Source organism: Chrysemys picta, chromosome 2 (genome assembly GCF_011386835.1).
Source record: "Chrysemys picta bellii isolate R12L10 chromosome 2, ASM1138683v2, whole genome shotgun sequence".
NCBI lineage: Eukaryota > Metazoa > Chordata > Testudines > Emydidae > Chrysemys > Chrysemys picta.
Window position 1 is genome coordinate 216,335,805 of NC_088792.1, and position 16,125 is coordinate 216,351,929.

The 16,125-nt window shown below is 41.1% G+C and overlaps 1 protein-coding gene across 5 annotated transcripts in view; it reads right to left on the reverse strand.

Moving 5' to 3' along the window:
- The window catches only part of LOC101943515 (ras-related protein Rab-10-like), a 48,327-nt gene extending 33,561 nt beyond the window's left edge, over positions 1-14,766 (reverse strand). For 4 of the 5 annotated variants that reach the window (XR_006176061.2, XR_254662.4, XM_065585453.1 and 1 more), the window contains exons 1-3: positions 14,366-14,758; positions 2,710-2,770; positions 1,108-1,246 (exon numbers count right to left, since the gene is read on the reverse strand). Coding sequence is in view for 3 of the 5 variants with exons in the window: in XM_065585453.1 (XP_065441525.1) it covers positions 1,108-1,246; positions 2,710-2,770; positions 14,366-14,513 (348 nt within the window). In the remaining 2 variants the exon portion in view is untranslated. Of the gene's footprint in view, positions 1-1,107; positions 1,247-2,709; positions 2,771-14,365 lie in introns of all 5 variants that reach the window. The other variant, XM_005279970.4, reaches the window with a different exon arrangement.
- Positions 14,767-16,125: the final 1,359 nt, after the last annotated feature.

A 16,125-nucleotide genomic window follows, 5' to 3' on the forward strand; every position in this document is an offset into this window, starting at 1 on the left:
AAAGAAAATAAATAAATAAAATTGTAAGGTGGATGTTTTAATTGTCTCAACACTCTGATTTGACTGGCTAACATGCAACAGGAGTTCTCTAACAATACCTTGTACTTACCAAGTGAAATTGCATTACACATTTAATGAAATATGCACTTTGGTTTTGCCTGCACACTCCTGCACATTTTTAACTTACAGTAGCATCAACAACCTTGGCACTAAGCATTTACTGGGGATTAATGACTCATTTGGGCTACAGCCCTGGCACAGGAGGGACCTCTTCTCCCAGTCAGTAATTAATTATCACAAAATGCCTTGTGTTTTAACAGTTATTGCTTAAAAACACATATTTTACAATGAATGACCCAATATATTTTACCCAAGACACTCCATAAATTGACAGCATACTAGAGTTGGATTAAGTGTTTATTATTCCTGTTCTTCAATTATGAAACTCACTAATTGGCTGTTTCTAGGCTGATCTGCAACAATGATCACCCTGTTCACATTCCTAGAAAATATTTTAAATGGAATATTTTTGTTTTTCACTGTCAATCTAATGTAAGGAGCTAGAACTTTATGAGGAAAGATTAAACAAGATAAATCTGAATAGTTTGAATAAGCATCCAAAGGGAACATAGCAGTATACACACACAAAAAAGGCATTATCAAGAAAAATGAAGAGAAACTGTTTAGTTTGATACCTGGGATGAGGTAACTAGGAGTAACTAGGAACAATGGGGTGATCTTCCTGATACAAAGCTAATTAGATCATGGAGCCTTCCCTTTGGTGATGGAAGCTCCATAACTTGAAATATTTAAAACTAGACTTGACAAAAGACGGGGGGAAATAACTGCAGAAAACAACTTGGCATTGATAAACAGATGGTCTGGATGTCCTACTTGGTTTTTTCATCTCTAAGTACTATGAATCTATTACAAAAATGGTATACTGCAAGCAAGGCCAGAATGAAATAAGCTCAGGCAAGAGGTATTTAACTGGAGCTGTAATAACAATTTTCATGTATTTATTAAAACATATTCAGTGCAGTAACTCAGGAAATAAAGATGTTAGCTACCCTGAGCAAAATATCAACTGCAGTTAGGTTTTCTTACCTCGTGTATATCTTTCATCCATCCTGTTATACCTTGAAAACTGTCTGAGTTTGTTATGTCATAGACCAGAACAAAGCCACGTGCTCCACGAAAATAACTAGTACTAATTGTATGGAATTGTTCCTGACCAGCAGTATCCCTGAAATACACCAGAAAGGAGTCACTTGGTACTGCATACATTGAAAGAGTATGGATATGTTTTTTTCAGTGCAACTTAAAGAATACAGCCCCAATTTTGAGCTGTTTTCTGAGAGAGGAGGGGGAACTACGGTAGAGGTGGTAGAATACATGCCATTCTGCAGGGGAAGAGCTGGCAAACTATTTGGGGCATTTATGTTAATATTGCTGACTATTCTAGAGCCTATACTTAAATAATTGAAAGAAAGACAAAAAATAGGTTTTGTCTACATTACATTTTTAACCACAGTGTAATTAAACTTATGTAACTGCATTTGCACAACCCTTAATATAGAATGTTTGCACTGGAATAAACTATGACTTCTACTACAGAAGCGTACTTTGGGGTAAGCTGCAGAAGAGCAGCATTTCAGCATCAGTGTGGCTAGATTAGGGTAGCTACACCAATAGCTAAAACCCTATGGGTGAGGTTTTCACTCTTGCCCTCGCCCCTTTGCGTTGGGTAAAGTGGTGTAAAGCTGCTCTAAAATGATTGGATCAGGCTGGGGGACGATTTCCCCAGCACAGACACTTTAGAAGAAAGACGTAATGTAGTTTTCTAAGCACCCCTTTGTAAGACCTGGCAAAGGGAGAATGTTGGGGGCAGGCTGGGGTGGGAGGTTTAAGTTGGTGCTGGAGCCATGATATGCAGGCTACAGAGATTCCAGGCAGCACTATGGCCCATATAGCATCCTGGGGAGGCGGCTGTAATTTAGACAGGCCTCCAGAGCTGTCTAGATTATGATAGAGATTACAGGGCAGCCCAGGATCAAGTAAATGCATAGGTAGCCCAAAAGCCACCAAAGCCCCTCCCCCTATTGGGCTGTGAGTTCTGTGCTTGCAATTTAGATAAGCAGCAAAGAATCTTACCCTAAATGTAGACAAGGACTAAAAAAACTCACCAGAATGCATCCAAACCCTCTAGCCATTGGAGATCTAGTGGCTGGAAACTCAAAAATTGGCAAATATAAACAGAACCCACCACAGCTGCAGCCCCAAAATGCCCCCTTTTATTTAAAAATAAGATTATGGTGCCCAAAGAATCACCTTGATAGTCTTCATCCAAAATCCTAAACCTGGCCTTATGAACATATGTTTGTAGGATAATGAAATATTTAAATCTAGATCTCCTGGCTTTTTCTTTTAAGTTTAACATTTTAATAAAGTTGCTCATTTTTTAGTATGGAATATAGGTTTACATTTTATCCATATGCTACAATAACTCTATGTTACATGTTTCTAAGATAACTGTGTTTTAAAAAACATGTACTAGTTGTTCTAAACATGGCCTCCTCACCCTAATGCAAGCTTTAATATGATCACTACACTGTAGGAGGACAAATAATCAAAGCTGGACAAGATTTTGCACAGTGTACAGTTCTACAATTTAATTGGCTTTCATTTGTGGGACAAATTATAACTTACCATATTTGAAGTTTCACTGTTGTATCATTAAATGTTATTGTTTTTACTTTAAAATCAATGCCTAAAAGAAACAAGAAAATCTGTTACATGTCTTGAAATAACATTTATTTCTTATGGAGACTGTTTGTAAACAAAAGTTATTTTGGGGATGTAGAGAAATGGAAGCACACCAACCAACCAACATCAACCAAAAATCATAATAAACCACTAATTGTATATACACAAAACAGACGTGGGGAAAAAAGAACTATAAGAGTTCTTTTTGATATACATCAGTACTTATATTGAAATTAACTATCAAACTGGTCAAAGTTCTATACTCAGTCACCCACTGTGCATGGTCAACTCGGAAAGTATAACTACAAACCAGCATTAGCTGGCAAGTGACATGACAGCTGTTTGATGGCCCATGCACAAAACTGTCACAATATTGGCAATTTCTGCTAAGGGAATCAGTCCCATAATAATAGTGCTGTAGTTCTGCATGGAGGTTTAATGACAAATGCTTACATGGCATTTGCTTGCCCTATGCCATTCTTAAGCCTTTACTGCAACATTACTGAAAAGAAGTGTCCAGGATTACATCAACAGAACTAGACATGAATTAACTGAATTAATTAGGTACAAAGATAAGTGGACAGGCATTCAAGTTCAAGTAAAGACCATACCTCTATACTGCCCTTCCATCTAAACATTTATGCCTCAAAATCCAAAATGTTTTGGTACTGAAACCTATTTTGGACCTAGTAATATTGCAGTATACTAATGTCTCTGCAGCCATTATACTGTTTTCCTTAAGGATGCTTTTCTCTGTAATTTATCTAGTTTTTCATTACCTATATTATCACAATAGCACCCAAAATAGGTGCCAGACAGATGTATGGGAGATGGCATTTTTTGTCTTGAGGAGTTTACAATCCAATAAAAATGAAACTCCAAACATCACACTGGAGTCTGCTATCTACTGAAGTATGAAGGTCCAAAATAAAAAGATTGTATAATTCCCTGCAGTTATACAACTTTTTCAATGACTTTAGCAGTAAAATTTTAAAGAAAACATTTCAAATGAGTTTCAGTCTCAAAATACAATATCCATTGAGAAACCTCTTCATTCTGTTTATTCATTACAAGTCAACTAGGAGAATACCTTAATGGGCAAAAGGGTATGTATTTCAGTCACATGAGCTCAGCTGAATTAGCTTAATAAAACTGAGAAGTCCTGTTAAAATGCAGGTTAACATGTCTCACGTTGTGTTAGGTGGCCGTGTTGTAGCCTAGGCTTCTCACTAAGTTAAAACATATCTAGCTAACATGACTTCAAATGTGTCAGCCTACATCTCAATGGGGCTTTTGAACTGTGTTTAAATTAATTTGACTGGGCTAACACAACTGAAAAAGTACACCCTTTTTGCATGTCAAGAAAAGTCCGTATTGTGTTAAAGTGTAATAAAGAGATGTTGTAATGGACATCACTGAAGTTGGGAACCAGAGTGCAATTCTGTTTTTGGTGCTACCATAATACAGATAAATAAATACCTTGCACCATAAAAGGATAACCTTATGATGAGAGATACTACATTTCAAACCCTAGAGGACACCTTCAACTGCAAGTTGTCTTACCTAGTGCTCATGAGTCAAGCCTCCAGCTACCAGAACCTACAGTACTCAGAAGTCTATGCCTACTATATTCTTGAACTGTTGTATCACAGCTGCTTTTTTTTCAGAAGTAAAATCAGCAGCATCTTTAGAGTGTCTCAGAAGAATAGCCTTAATAGTCAATCATCTTCTATAGTCTTCAATTTGTAAATTTCTTCTTATCCCTTAGCTGTGGACTAATAGCCATAATTCTAGAAATCTCTCTTAACTTCAATGATTCCAAAATAGAACAAAACTGTCCTTTGTAATTATCCTAAAATAACTCTCCTCTGATAGAAAAGGAACATGAAAAACATCAGGTTTGTGGTTTCGGTTCTGGTGAAGTCTGTGTTTTAGACAGAGGGGCAGAGCTTAGATTCAGCACACAAACAATGGTACCTGCACCTCCTTCATGCTGCTTTTTGTTCTCTATAATCTAAGAGCTTCTTTATGCACATATTTAGTACATGGCAAGCTTGGGTGTGAATCTACCCTGGACTAGCCAGCGGTGCACTAACTGTCCATGTGGATCTTGCTGCTGTGCATTAACAGTTCCTTAGTGTGTGCGACTGCTAGTGTACTAAATGTTCACGTAGACAATCTTTAAGCTTTCATTTAAACATAAATAAGCCTCTAGCTGTTATGGTTGCTAAGGTAACTTCAAAAATATGACCTAAGTGTAAATGACGCAGTGACATCTACCTACATTTGCAGAACCTGAAACCATAGCTCCGAGAGATGTGTTCTGTACCATTCATCTCAATGGGTACTAACACAGCTATCAATGACAATACTTTAAGTCAATGCTGTTAACTCACTACTCACTAAACCATAAAAGAAAGGAGAGAGAAGATCACATTCTTAAGTTCTACTGTGAGTGACAGCTCAGTTTGACTTCACCTGTAAGTGGGATTGGGAGACACCACTACTCAACCTCCCTCCCCCCGGTACATGAGCCTGCCCAAGGGGGAGCCAATATCAAGAAGCTCAGCTGGACGTAGGGTGACCAGATGTCCCGATTTTATAGGGACAGTCCCGATTTTTGGGGCTTTTTCTTATATAGGCTCCTATTACCCCTACCCCATGTCCCGATTTTTCACACTTGCTGTCTGGTCACCCTAGCTGGATGCAAGAGCTCCACTGAGGGGAAGCTGAGCCCAGCAGAGGCCATGGGAGTAATCAGACTCCACTCCATGGTTATATTTGAACATCTGCACTCTATTGTGAGCAGCATGTCATGTATGTGGAGCTTATTTTATGGGCAGGGCATGGAAGAGTACCATCACATTTCCCCCCCCCCAATCTGGTCCCCAATAGAGGAGGTTTATAAGAGAATGCTAGTCACACCCCTAACAATGGAAAGATTGCTGAATTTCAATTATTGCCTGACAAACACAAATACATGTTTTTTTCAAAAGCCCTTCCTTTCAGATTAATGTTTGATGATTCTGTTATCAAGTTTACTGTGCAGCAAGAGAATAGAAAAATAACCCAGTCTAACAAAGGGCTGATGATATATCAATAAGGAACTTTCATTTTATAGGTTAGAAAGATTAACAATGTTAGGAAGCTTTTGGTTTTTTTCTTATTGTTTTAACCAAATAACATATTTGACTGTGTAAAGATAAAGTACCACTATTCTTCTGCTTCTGTGCTTTACATAAAATCTAAATGTTCCAATGCAAGTTCTCAGAAAATCAACAATTTGATGTTAGAATCATCATTTTGATTCCTTCTTGAACCTCACTGCCTAACTCCTCTATCGAAGGCAAGCATTCACAAAAGTGCAATAAAATGGCAAAATACCAGAAAATCTCCCTTCTTTTAACTTCCAAATGCATCTTATAGCAGACTTTGGGGGATAAGCCTTCAGATGCAAGATTCTACTTAGTATTAAAAGTTGGTGATGGGGGGAGGGCTGTTTGGGTGGAGAGGTTTAAATTATTATACGGGTTGTGCCCTTCAGCGGTGAAAATTCTCACTGAAACTTTAATGGAAGGGAAAAATGAAATAATACAATTGGCAGCTGTAATAAATGTTATGTGAAACTTTCTTGAAGAAATTAGTAAAGGTGGCTGGAAATATAATTTTACTGAAACATGCTTATATGCTCATATCAGGCAACCTACAAATTTGAAGAAAAATATTCATTCTTGCATTTCAGAAGAACCACTTATAGAATTTGGTTTAATTGTTTGTTTAGCTTTCTACAGCAGATGTTACAGCACTTGATAGGGACATGATATGTGGTGAAAATTTGGAAGGTCACTTTCAAAATGTTGAGTTGGGAATACTTTAAAAAATTATAACCCAGCGAGGCAATTCCAGCCCTACAGGAAAACAGTTCTTATTTGACATAAATTTTAATAATAAATTGACAAGAGTTTTTTATGTATAGAAAAGGAACGAGAGACTGCTGAATCAGACCAAAATGTAATCTAAATTAAAATAAGGCATATTGACTTCTTAAGTCAACTTAAATGTATTGACCTAAAAAGGTCAATGAACGTTAGTGAAAAACAGAAGTCAATATGTACTGCATGCATGAATTGTTCATGTCTTTATATGAAGTTTCAAGCAAACTTAGCAAATTGAAAAGACAAGAAAGAAAAATGAAAAATATAGTGCCAAAGACAGCTCACAGATTTCAGATGGTTTTAGGCCAATGTATTATATAATATGATCAACATAACAAAACTAACACTGATCACCAGCCCAGAGATGAAAGTTATTTGAATACAGGAGCTTGTATTTTCTTCTTTGGATTCTTCATATAAAACCCAGAATGTGATATAAACCAGACCAACTTCTAAGTGTGATTTCTAAACTATTATAGCCATAGGGTATTTATGATTCATTCTTTCTTTATATTTAAATAATAAAAATGTCTATTCAAGGTTCCAGGAGAACTAATATAATTAAGTATGTAACAATAAATACAACTAAATTAAAACTCATCAGCTTCAAAATAATCAGTTACATGGAAACTCAACCAGCCAGCCAACCACCCACACACACCCCCTTCAGCATCTAGGAAGCATACTCTCAGCCCTTTCCAAAACCCCTCTCAATCAGGTGCCTTTTACAGCATGCCCAGAAAGTCACCAAATTCAGGCTATTTCAGGTCAAGACAGGAAGCAAGTTCCAGAGTCTTAGAATCTTCATAGAGAATGCCCTGCCAACTATCCTGCTCTCTTAGGGTACGTCTATACCCAGCCGCTAGTTCGGCGGCTGGCAATTGAACTTCTGGGTTCGACTTATCACGTCTTGTCTGGACGCGATAAGTCGAACCCGGAAGTGCTCGCCGTCGACTGCGGTACTCCAGCTAGACGAGAGGAGTACCGCGGAGTCGACGGGGGAGCCTACCTGCCGCGTGTGGACCGAGATAAGATCGAACTAAGGTACTTCGAACTTCAGCTACGTTATTCACGTAGCTGAAGTTGCGTACCTTAGTTCGATTTGGGGGGTTAGTGTAGACCAAGCCTTATAAAGAGGGGGATCCAGCCTGAACACCTCCACTGGCCATAGCTGTGGCAGTATGCCATGCGGAAAGAGGCAATCCCTTAGGTAGACAGGTCCAAGGCTATTAAGGACTTCATAGGCCATAGCTAGAGACCAATGGGCAACCAGTTCCCCACTCAATAAGCAATCAGATGCATTCTGCACAAGCTTTAGTCTTCAAATGGTTTTAAATTTAAGGTGTAGTCTCATGCATCTCATTGCAATATGCTAATCCTCACATACCACTGTTATCTGTGCTTTTGTTAACTCCGCATCTGAAAGAAAAGGTCGTAACTTTCTCGTCAAAAAGCTTACTGGGTCACTGCTGTAATATGTAACAGCTGGGAGTCTAAAGTCACCCCTAAGTTGCAACACTAGTAACTAATGGCAGATGTATTCCTTTAATCAAAGAGGGTGATATTACCTCTGCCATCTCTTCCAGAGGCTTTTCCCAGCCCACCATCTCTCTCATCTGGGTGAGCTTCAGCTAGCTTGCTCTCATTCATGCCTTCATCTCAACTAGACATTGGCTGAGGCACTGAACTGCACTGTCCAGATCAGACTAGACAGACCTACAGCTAATCAAAACCATACTGATGACACTGCACCCCATGCCTCCTTACTGACCCTCCTAACTGATCCATATATGAACAGGAGGGATGACAGAATGGCATCCTGTGAGACCTCACATTTGAGAGCTCTTTGAGAGGAGAAGCAATAGCCCACAACTATCCACTAAGATCTCTCTGAAAGAAAAGAGCAAAGCCACTGAGGAGCAGCCCTATCCATTCCTGTCAGATTATGCAGATGAGTCACCAACATACCATGATCAATGGTATCGAAGGCAGTTGATAGATCTAATAATACCAGCACGGACACTTCATCATCATTTACTGCCAGGAGGAGATCACTGACTCTGTGACAAAGTCAGATCTATATACCCAGATTGACATGGTTAATGGCATCTAGATAATGTGAGAGTTGTCCCACTACAATCTTCTCCACAGTCTTATCCAAGAAGTGAAAATGTGTTACTGATCGACAATTAGCAAGAGTGTCAGCATGAAGCAACATCTTCTTGAGCAAAGGTTGCATTATTGCTTCCTTCAAAGCAAAAGAAAGCTTGCACTCTCTAAGAGGGTGTTGATGATCTCCACAAGCAAGGGAGTCAGTACTTCATCAGCGGCCTTCAACAGCCAGGAAGGACATAGATCCAAAGCACAGGTTGTGGGATGAAGTTCTCTTAACATATTCAGTACCTCAGAAAGCATCACTGACTGAAACTCTAGCAGAAAAGATGAGGCCCTTGTTCCCTCAAGACCTTGCACTGCCACCACAGAAGCAGACAGCTCATCCCTACAGTGATCCCAATAACAAGCAATATCTTCACAATAGGAGGGAATCAGATCAGCTACCAAGTCAAGACAGTGATTTAACCACCCAAAACAAATCCGCGACCTGAGATTTTGCAGATTTAGAATTAACCTAAACAAGGACAAGGCTCTTGTCTTTCTGAATAAGTTTCCATGGAGTTCATTAGCAACAAATCCATTTGTAGGAAAGTCCTAAATGTATCAGCTACTATGGGGAGAGGAAACCTACTCCTCAAAAGTGTACAGCAGGACTTGAAAATCTAATTCCTGAAATCTTCTGCTGCTGCTTCTAATGAGGGCAGAGGGGAAGGAAGGAGAGCATCCTAAGCCTCAAGAAGCAGAATGATCCAATGGTTAAGAAACTAGCTTAAGACTTTAAAGACCTGGGTTCAAGTCCCTGCTCTACCACATCCTTCCTCTAGCCACTTGGCCTCTCTGTACCATCTGTAAAATGGGGATTATAGTACTTCCCTACCTTAGAGAGGTAGGGGAAACAGTGAGCCATTTAGATACTAAGGGAATGAGAGCTACAGAAATACAATATAGAGAGATAAACCTACACTTGTGGGGATTGGCCTGTGTAGGGGAAACTGGTCAGGGTAATTGATCCTAGATAGCTTGCTGGCAAGAGGGCCAGAACATGGTAGGGATGGAGGCCAATTTAATTTGGACCCAAATAGCTCTGAAACAGAATGAGGGTGTGGTTATACACTCATCCTACATATTAAACATGCTGTCCCTCTCATTCATATCAAGTAGTATCTCACTCTGTGAGTAATATTGTTAAATAATACTCTGTGCGTGTATTGTTAAATAATAGACTGCAAATTAGACTACTCGTGGAGAAAGGTACTCCTCAATATAAATAAGAGCAACAGAATCTACTGTTCCAAAAAACAGGAAACATGTAGATTACTATTGGTGTTATTAGTACATACAGTCCATTAGATTTTATAGACCATATTTACGTACAGTACCATATGTATCAACGATTCAAGCCTACACTCTTCTTTTATAAAATGAATGTCAGGGAGTTCATGTAGACGTCTAGAATTAGTTCATTTACCTACAAGATGGTATAAACCAATTTGCAAATCTAGAGAAAAAGAAATCTCTGTCTGAAAGGAGATTTCAGTTTTAGGTTTCTGTAATTTACCCATAACAAAACAAAGACAAAAAATGTTACACACACCCACACTCATGAATGTGTCCCTTTGAACAGAAATTCAAAATACGATTGTCTGCTCCTTCCCTACCCCAAAAAAGTGGAACTTGTATTTTGAATTTCTGTTCAAAGGGATGCAATCAACTGTTTGCTACTTCCCTTCCACAAAAAAGTGGAACTTGAATGCATCCCTTTGAACAGAGATTCAAAATACATTTGTCTGTTCCTTTCCTTCTGTTCTTTCCCTTCCCCAAGTAAATGGAAGCTTCACCTTTTTAGAACCAAGATCTCCACAAATATTTTCCCACATAGAAGCACATGGCACCATCAAGAAGACAATAGCTAAGATAACTTATTTCATACCTATAATAAATAAAACAAATAAAGTACTGTGCAGACGCTTCATGTTCACTTGTACACAAGATTTTTTTGTTCATAGGCTTTCCCTATGGCTTTCTATCCTGTGCCATTGTTTAAATAAAAAGTTATTCTTTATAGTCTGCTATTCTCAATATGATTCATCTGCCTTATGATCCGTGTAAGTTTAATTAGAAAACTGCTTATAATTCACCCAAACTGTATAATTGAAGAGGAGGAAGGGCAACCATCCCTGAGAGTTTAAGTGCTACATAAAATGCTTTCAATGAAAATTTACTGTGAATGCATGTTTTCATTTTCTAAAATATATAATTTTAGAAAGTTTCAACAAGTAGAGTCTATTAACAACAGCTACAAGACATTATTTTTGTAGTCTCACCAGGCTTACTTGTAGCAACATGGAATGCCTAGTTGCCATGACATAAAAAGAGACCCTCAACAGTTCCCCTCCAATCTTTTTTCTTCTATGACTACTATCTTTATCTCTGAATAAAGGTAAGTTGATGACACACAACCCCACCAAAAACTCAGATTCCTAGGGGACTAAATATCTCAGAGTACTGGTAAAGGCCTTTTACTTCATTTCCAGTTGAAATTCCAGCCGCATAGGTAATGATTAATAGCCATTCATAACCTTCAGATGAGTGTGCAATGGGCTGCAAGAAAGGAAAGCTCTTAGTCAAGACTGTACCAGACATATGTCCAAATCATAAAGAGAAGATTAGATGGACATAAAGTCTGAACTGTTCTATCATCACTGGAAACTGTCCCTCCAGGATACAGTTGAGGCCCATTGGGAAACTGCTGCAGAAATTTAAACTGTTGCTTCCTGCATTGTACTTTTCTGGACAGGAGGCTTCCTACTGCCAATACTGTTAGTCTGGCACTTATCAGCGCAACCCACTTATTTTAAAAATCTAGGGCCAATGTATACTACAAAACTTACTTGCTTGCTTGGGGTTTTGAAATCAGATGCAAATAATTGTTATTCAGATTTGGATAATTTGCTTACAGCATGGATGGGACATAAAACTTTCTTAAAAGTTTCTGAAAACCACATTAAGACTTGACTTTTGAAAATACACTCCTAATATGATCAGTTTTGTAATATACAGGAGCTTTCGATTCTTGAGTGAACAGAGGTAGAGTATCAGAAATTCCATCTGTTTGAGAAAAAAATCTCAGGGGCATGAGTTCACTTCCAATATTAGGTATCATCATGAAAGCAGACATTCACATTCACAGGTATTCCACAGGGATGACGTAGGTTCCATCATTATTACAGGTTTCAAAGATCAATTTCACTCTCCGACACCTCCCTTGCTGATAGGCTCTGCTATCCTTATTCATATAGGTTTCAATGGAATGACTTACAGAGTAGGATACTACTCAACTTAAGTAAGGGAGTTAGAAACTGTGCCAAATTCATCCAGCTCTCATAGGGCCAGATTCTGACATCCTCACTTACATTAAGTATTCATATTTAAATCAATATCAATTGAGGAGAAAGATATTAGTCAACATTTCTAACTATAAGGGTAACAATTGTATGAGGACAACAAAGAGTCTGGTGGCACCTTAAAGACTAACAGATTTATTTGGGCATAAGCTTTCGTGAGTAAAAACCTCACTTCTTCGGATGCATAGAGTGAAAGCTAATAAGAACACTGGTCAGGGATGGTCTAGGGCAGCATTTCTCATACTGGGGTCCACAGACCGAGGATACCCCAGACCGAGAATACCCCAGCCAGCCCTGTTGATCAACTCCTTCCCCTCCCTCCCAGTGCCTCCTGCATGCCAGGGAACAGCTGTTCAGCAGCATGCAGGAGGCGCTGGAAGGTAGGGGAAGGAGCAGGGATGGGGTGCGCTCGGGGAAGGGGGTGGAATCATGTTTGGGGCTGCCAACCTTGCTGATCAACTCCTTCCCCTCCCTCCCAGTGCCTCCTGCATGCTGGGGAACAGCTGTTCAGGGGCATGCAGGAGGCGCTGGGAGGGAGGGAGAGGAGTGGGGACGAAGCGCGCTGGGGGGAGAGGCAAGGAAGAGGAAGAACAGAGGTGGAGCAGGGGCAGAAAGAGGTGGGAGTGTGGCCCTAGAGGAAGGGATGGAGTGGTGGCGGGGCATAGGGCTGAGCACTGGGGGCTTGGAGGTCCCTGAAAATTTTTAAATGAAAATAGGGGTCCTCGAGTTGCTAAAGTTTGAGAACTGCTGGTCTAGGGCATATGCAGAACTGCTGGAACATGCAGGTTTCTCTGCACACACGTTCTATAAGTTTCCACTAAACAGCACATGAAATAAGACAATTACAAATGCAGCCATCCACACCTATGGAAGAAGAAGAGATTCTCTTGGAGATACTATGCCTGACAAATCATTATCTACAAGGTCAGTAAAATAGATGGAAAGGATTTTAACTTTGAACTATCATTGAAGGTGAAGGAACTAGGCATTTTAATTTAGATTGTAAAATTTTTGGAGCAGGGAGTATAATTTTCTGTGTGTGTGTACAGTACCTAGCACAATGGGGCCTTGACTTAGGCCTTGTCTACACTACAGGAGAAATTCGATCTAAGCTACATAATTTGAGTTACTTGAATAGCTTAGATCTATTTATGTCTCTCCGTGGACTCCCCCTACTCTTCTCTATCTGGTGGAATACAGGAGTTAACGGGAGAGCGAACTGCGGTCGATTTAGCGGGTCTTCACTAGATCTGCTAAATCCACCACTGCTGCATCGACCACCGCTCATGGATCCCCTGGTAAGTGTAGACAAGCCCTTAGTTAAATTCTGTAGGCACTACTGCAATACATTTTTTTAAACAAATAATAATAATTTTAAGGCCAACAGGAGGATGTCACAGATATAATATTAATTAATGCCAACACATAACAGCTGGTAAGAGGAAGATTTGGAGATGGAAAGAGAGTACCATGCATTTTTCCCTATTTAGGGCCTCACCATCAGTGTTTAAATGTCTAATTTAGCATTTAGCTAAATCCAGCAAAGACTGGAAATGTGTTTCAGAATAAAAGTAGGTCTTGAAGATACAAATAAATTTTTGTTTAGTGTGAAAGTGAGTGTGTGACAGTCTGCCAAGGTGTGAATGTGCGTGTCAGGGTGAGAACGCGGGGGGGGGGTCAGTCTGTCAGGGAGTGAATGTGTGTGTCGGAGTGTGAATGTGGGGGTGTCAGTCTGTCTGGGTGTTAATGTGGGTGTGTATGTCAGTGTGAATATGTGTGTCAGCCTGTGAGGGTGTGAATGTGGGTGGGTGTCAGTCCGTGAGGGTGTGAATGCGGGGGCCAGTGCACAAATGTGAGTGTCAGGGTGTGAATGTGGGGTGTATGTCAGTGTGTCGGGGTGTGAATACAGGTGTGTGTTAGCCTGTGAGGGTGTGAATGTGGGTGTGTGTTAGCCTGTGAGGGTGTGAATGCGGGGGTCAGTGCATGAATGTGAGTGTCAGGGTGTGAATGCGGGGTGTATGTCAGTGTGTCGGGGTGTGAATACGGGTGTGTGTCAGCCTGTGAGGGTGTGAATGTGTGTGTGTGTGGGGGGGGGGGTATCAGTGTGGATTGCCAGAGCCCGGGCGCTGGCTCCGTGTCACTCACCGACGGTGGCGATGTAGGAGGCGGCGCGGGGCGGCCCGGGCTCCGTGTACCTCCTCACGATGGAGGTTTTCCCCACGCAGGACTCCCCGGCCATCACTATTTTCACCAGCAGCGGCTTCCCCGCGGAGCGGTGCCCCGGCCCGGCCATGTCCCGTCCGGGGGTCCGTCATGTGGTCCCGGAAAGGAGCGAGCCGCGGGAACACCAGGCCTGCGCAGAACCGAAACCGGCCGGGCGCGGGGACAAGGGGCGGTTCCTTCTGAGCCTCAAGGACGGGCAGGAGGGACCCGCCTTTGTCGCTTGCGGCTGCAGCTGCCCCGGGACTCTCCGGCCTTGCGAAACAGCCACCTGCGCTGCCCCGCACCAGCCGCTTCCCACCGCCCGGCTGCGTGTGTGAGCGTCTGGGGGTGGTGGGGCTGTGTGTCTGTCTGTGCGTCTGGGGGTGGTCGGGCTGTGTCTGTCTGTCTATCTGTGTGAGCTCCTGGAGGTGAGCCTGTGTCTGTCTGTCTGCCTGCGAGCGAGCTCTGGGTGGAGGGGGCCCTGTCTGTCTGAGCTCCCCGAGGGCTCTGTCTGTGCCTTCTCCATTAGCCCTTATCTGGCTTTTCTTCCCCTTGGCAAATCCTGGCGCCCGAGCCCCAGTCCCTGAGCTAGGAGTTTCTACACAAAAGGCGCAGAAGTGTTTCCATCCTCATGCTCAGAAATGAGCAGTGTGAAGCCTGCACCACCCTTCAAGTGCAGAGTGTACAATGTCAGTATGTCACACAAACCCAGCTGACTTTTGTGTAGAGGTCAGCTGGAAAAGTAAAGTAGTTGTTCCAAACAAAGAGTTAATCGTTTGAAGAGTAATTTGTAATGCTTATTTCTAGAAGGGAAATAAAGAGTTGATCATTTAAGGGCAGTTTCTCCAGAGATGACTGTTCTGTGGTGAAAGCCTAACAGGAACTTAGCTCAGAAAGTCGATTAAGACACCCACTCATCTCATTTGTTATTTCTCAACAGGGCACAATACATTTTAATGCAGAGTTCATATGCTATAGATCAGGGGTACTCAAATTGGGGTCAGGACCCCTCAGGGGTTCACAAGGTTATTACCTGGGGGGTCGCGAACTGTCAGCCTCCCACCCAAACCCCGCTTTGCCTCCAGCATTTATAATGGTGTTAAATTTATAAGAACGTGTTTTTAATTTATTAGAGGGGTCGCATTCAGAGGCTTGCTACATGAAAGGGGTCACTAGTACAAAAGTTTGAGAACCACTGCTATAGATACAATTCTGTCTTTTCCAGTACTGCTTATTACAGCAGCAAAACAAAACAACAATATTAAGGGGAGTAAAAGAACATCCTGTATACACAAGCAGACACATTGTATACACTAGCCAAACCTCATCCACGATCCATTCCCTTCTGACATAGCTATCCTTATAAACAGCGTCAGAGCAAGAAGATCTGCTGATCTTCCCATTTTGCTGCTTAACTATCAAATAGAGTGAAACAAAGTATATAACCCTGAAGAATGAAAATAATTAAGCACCTTAGATCTCACATGTGTGAAGTACAGCTTAGGGTTCTGAACACCGGACTATATCAGACAATCCAGGAGCTCAAGAGCTCCAGTCCTGGTTCTGTCACGGATTGTTTATCTGCCCTTGGCCAAATCACTTAATTTCTGAATCAGTTTCTCCTCCTGTGAAATGGGGATAATAATATAATGTATGGATATATTTTTAGAGATAACAGGCCTATTATAGCTGGACATCCCACT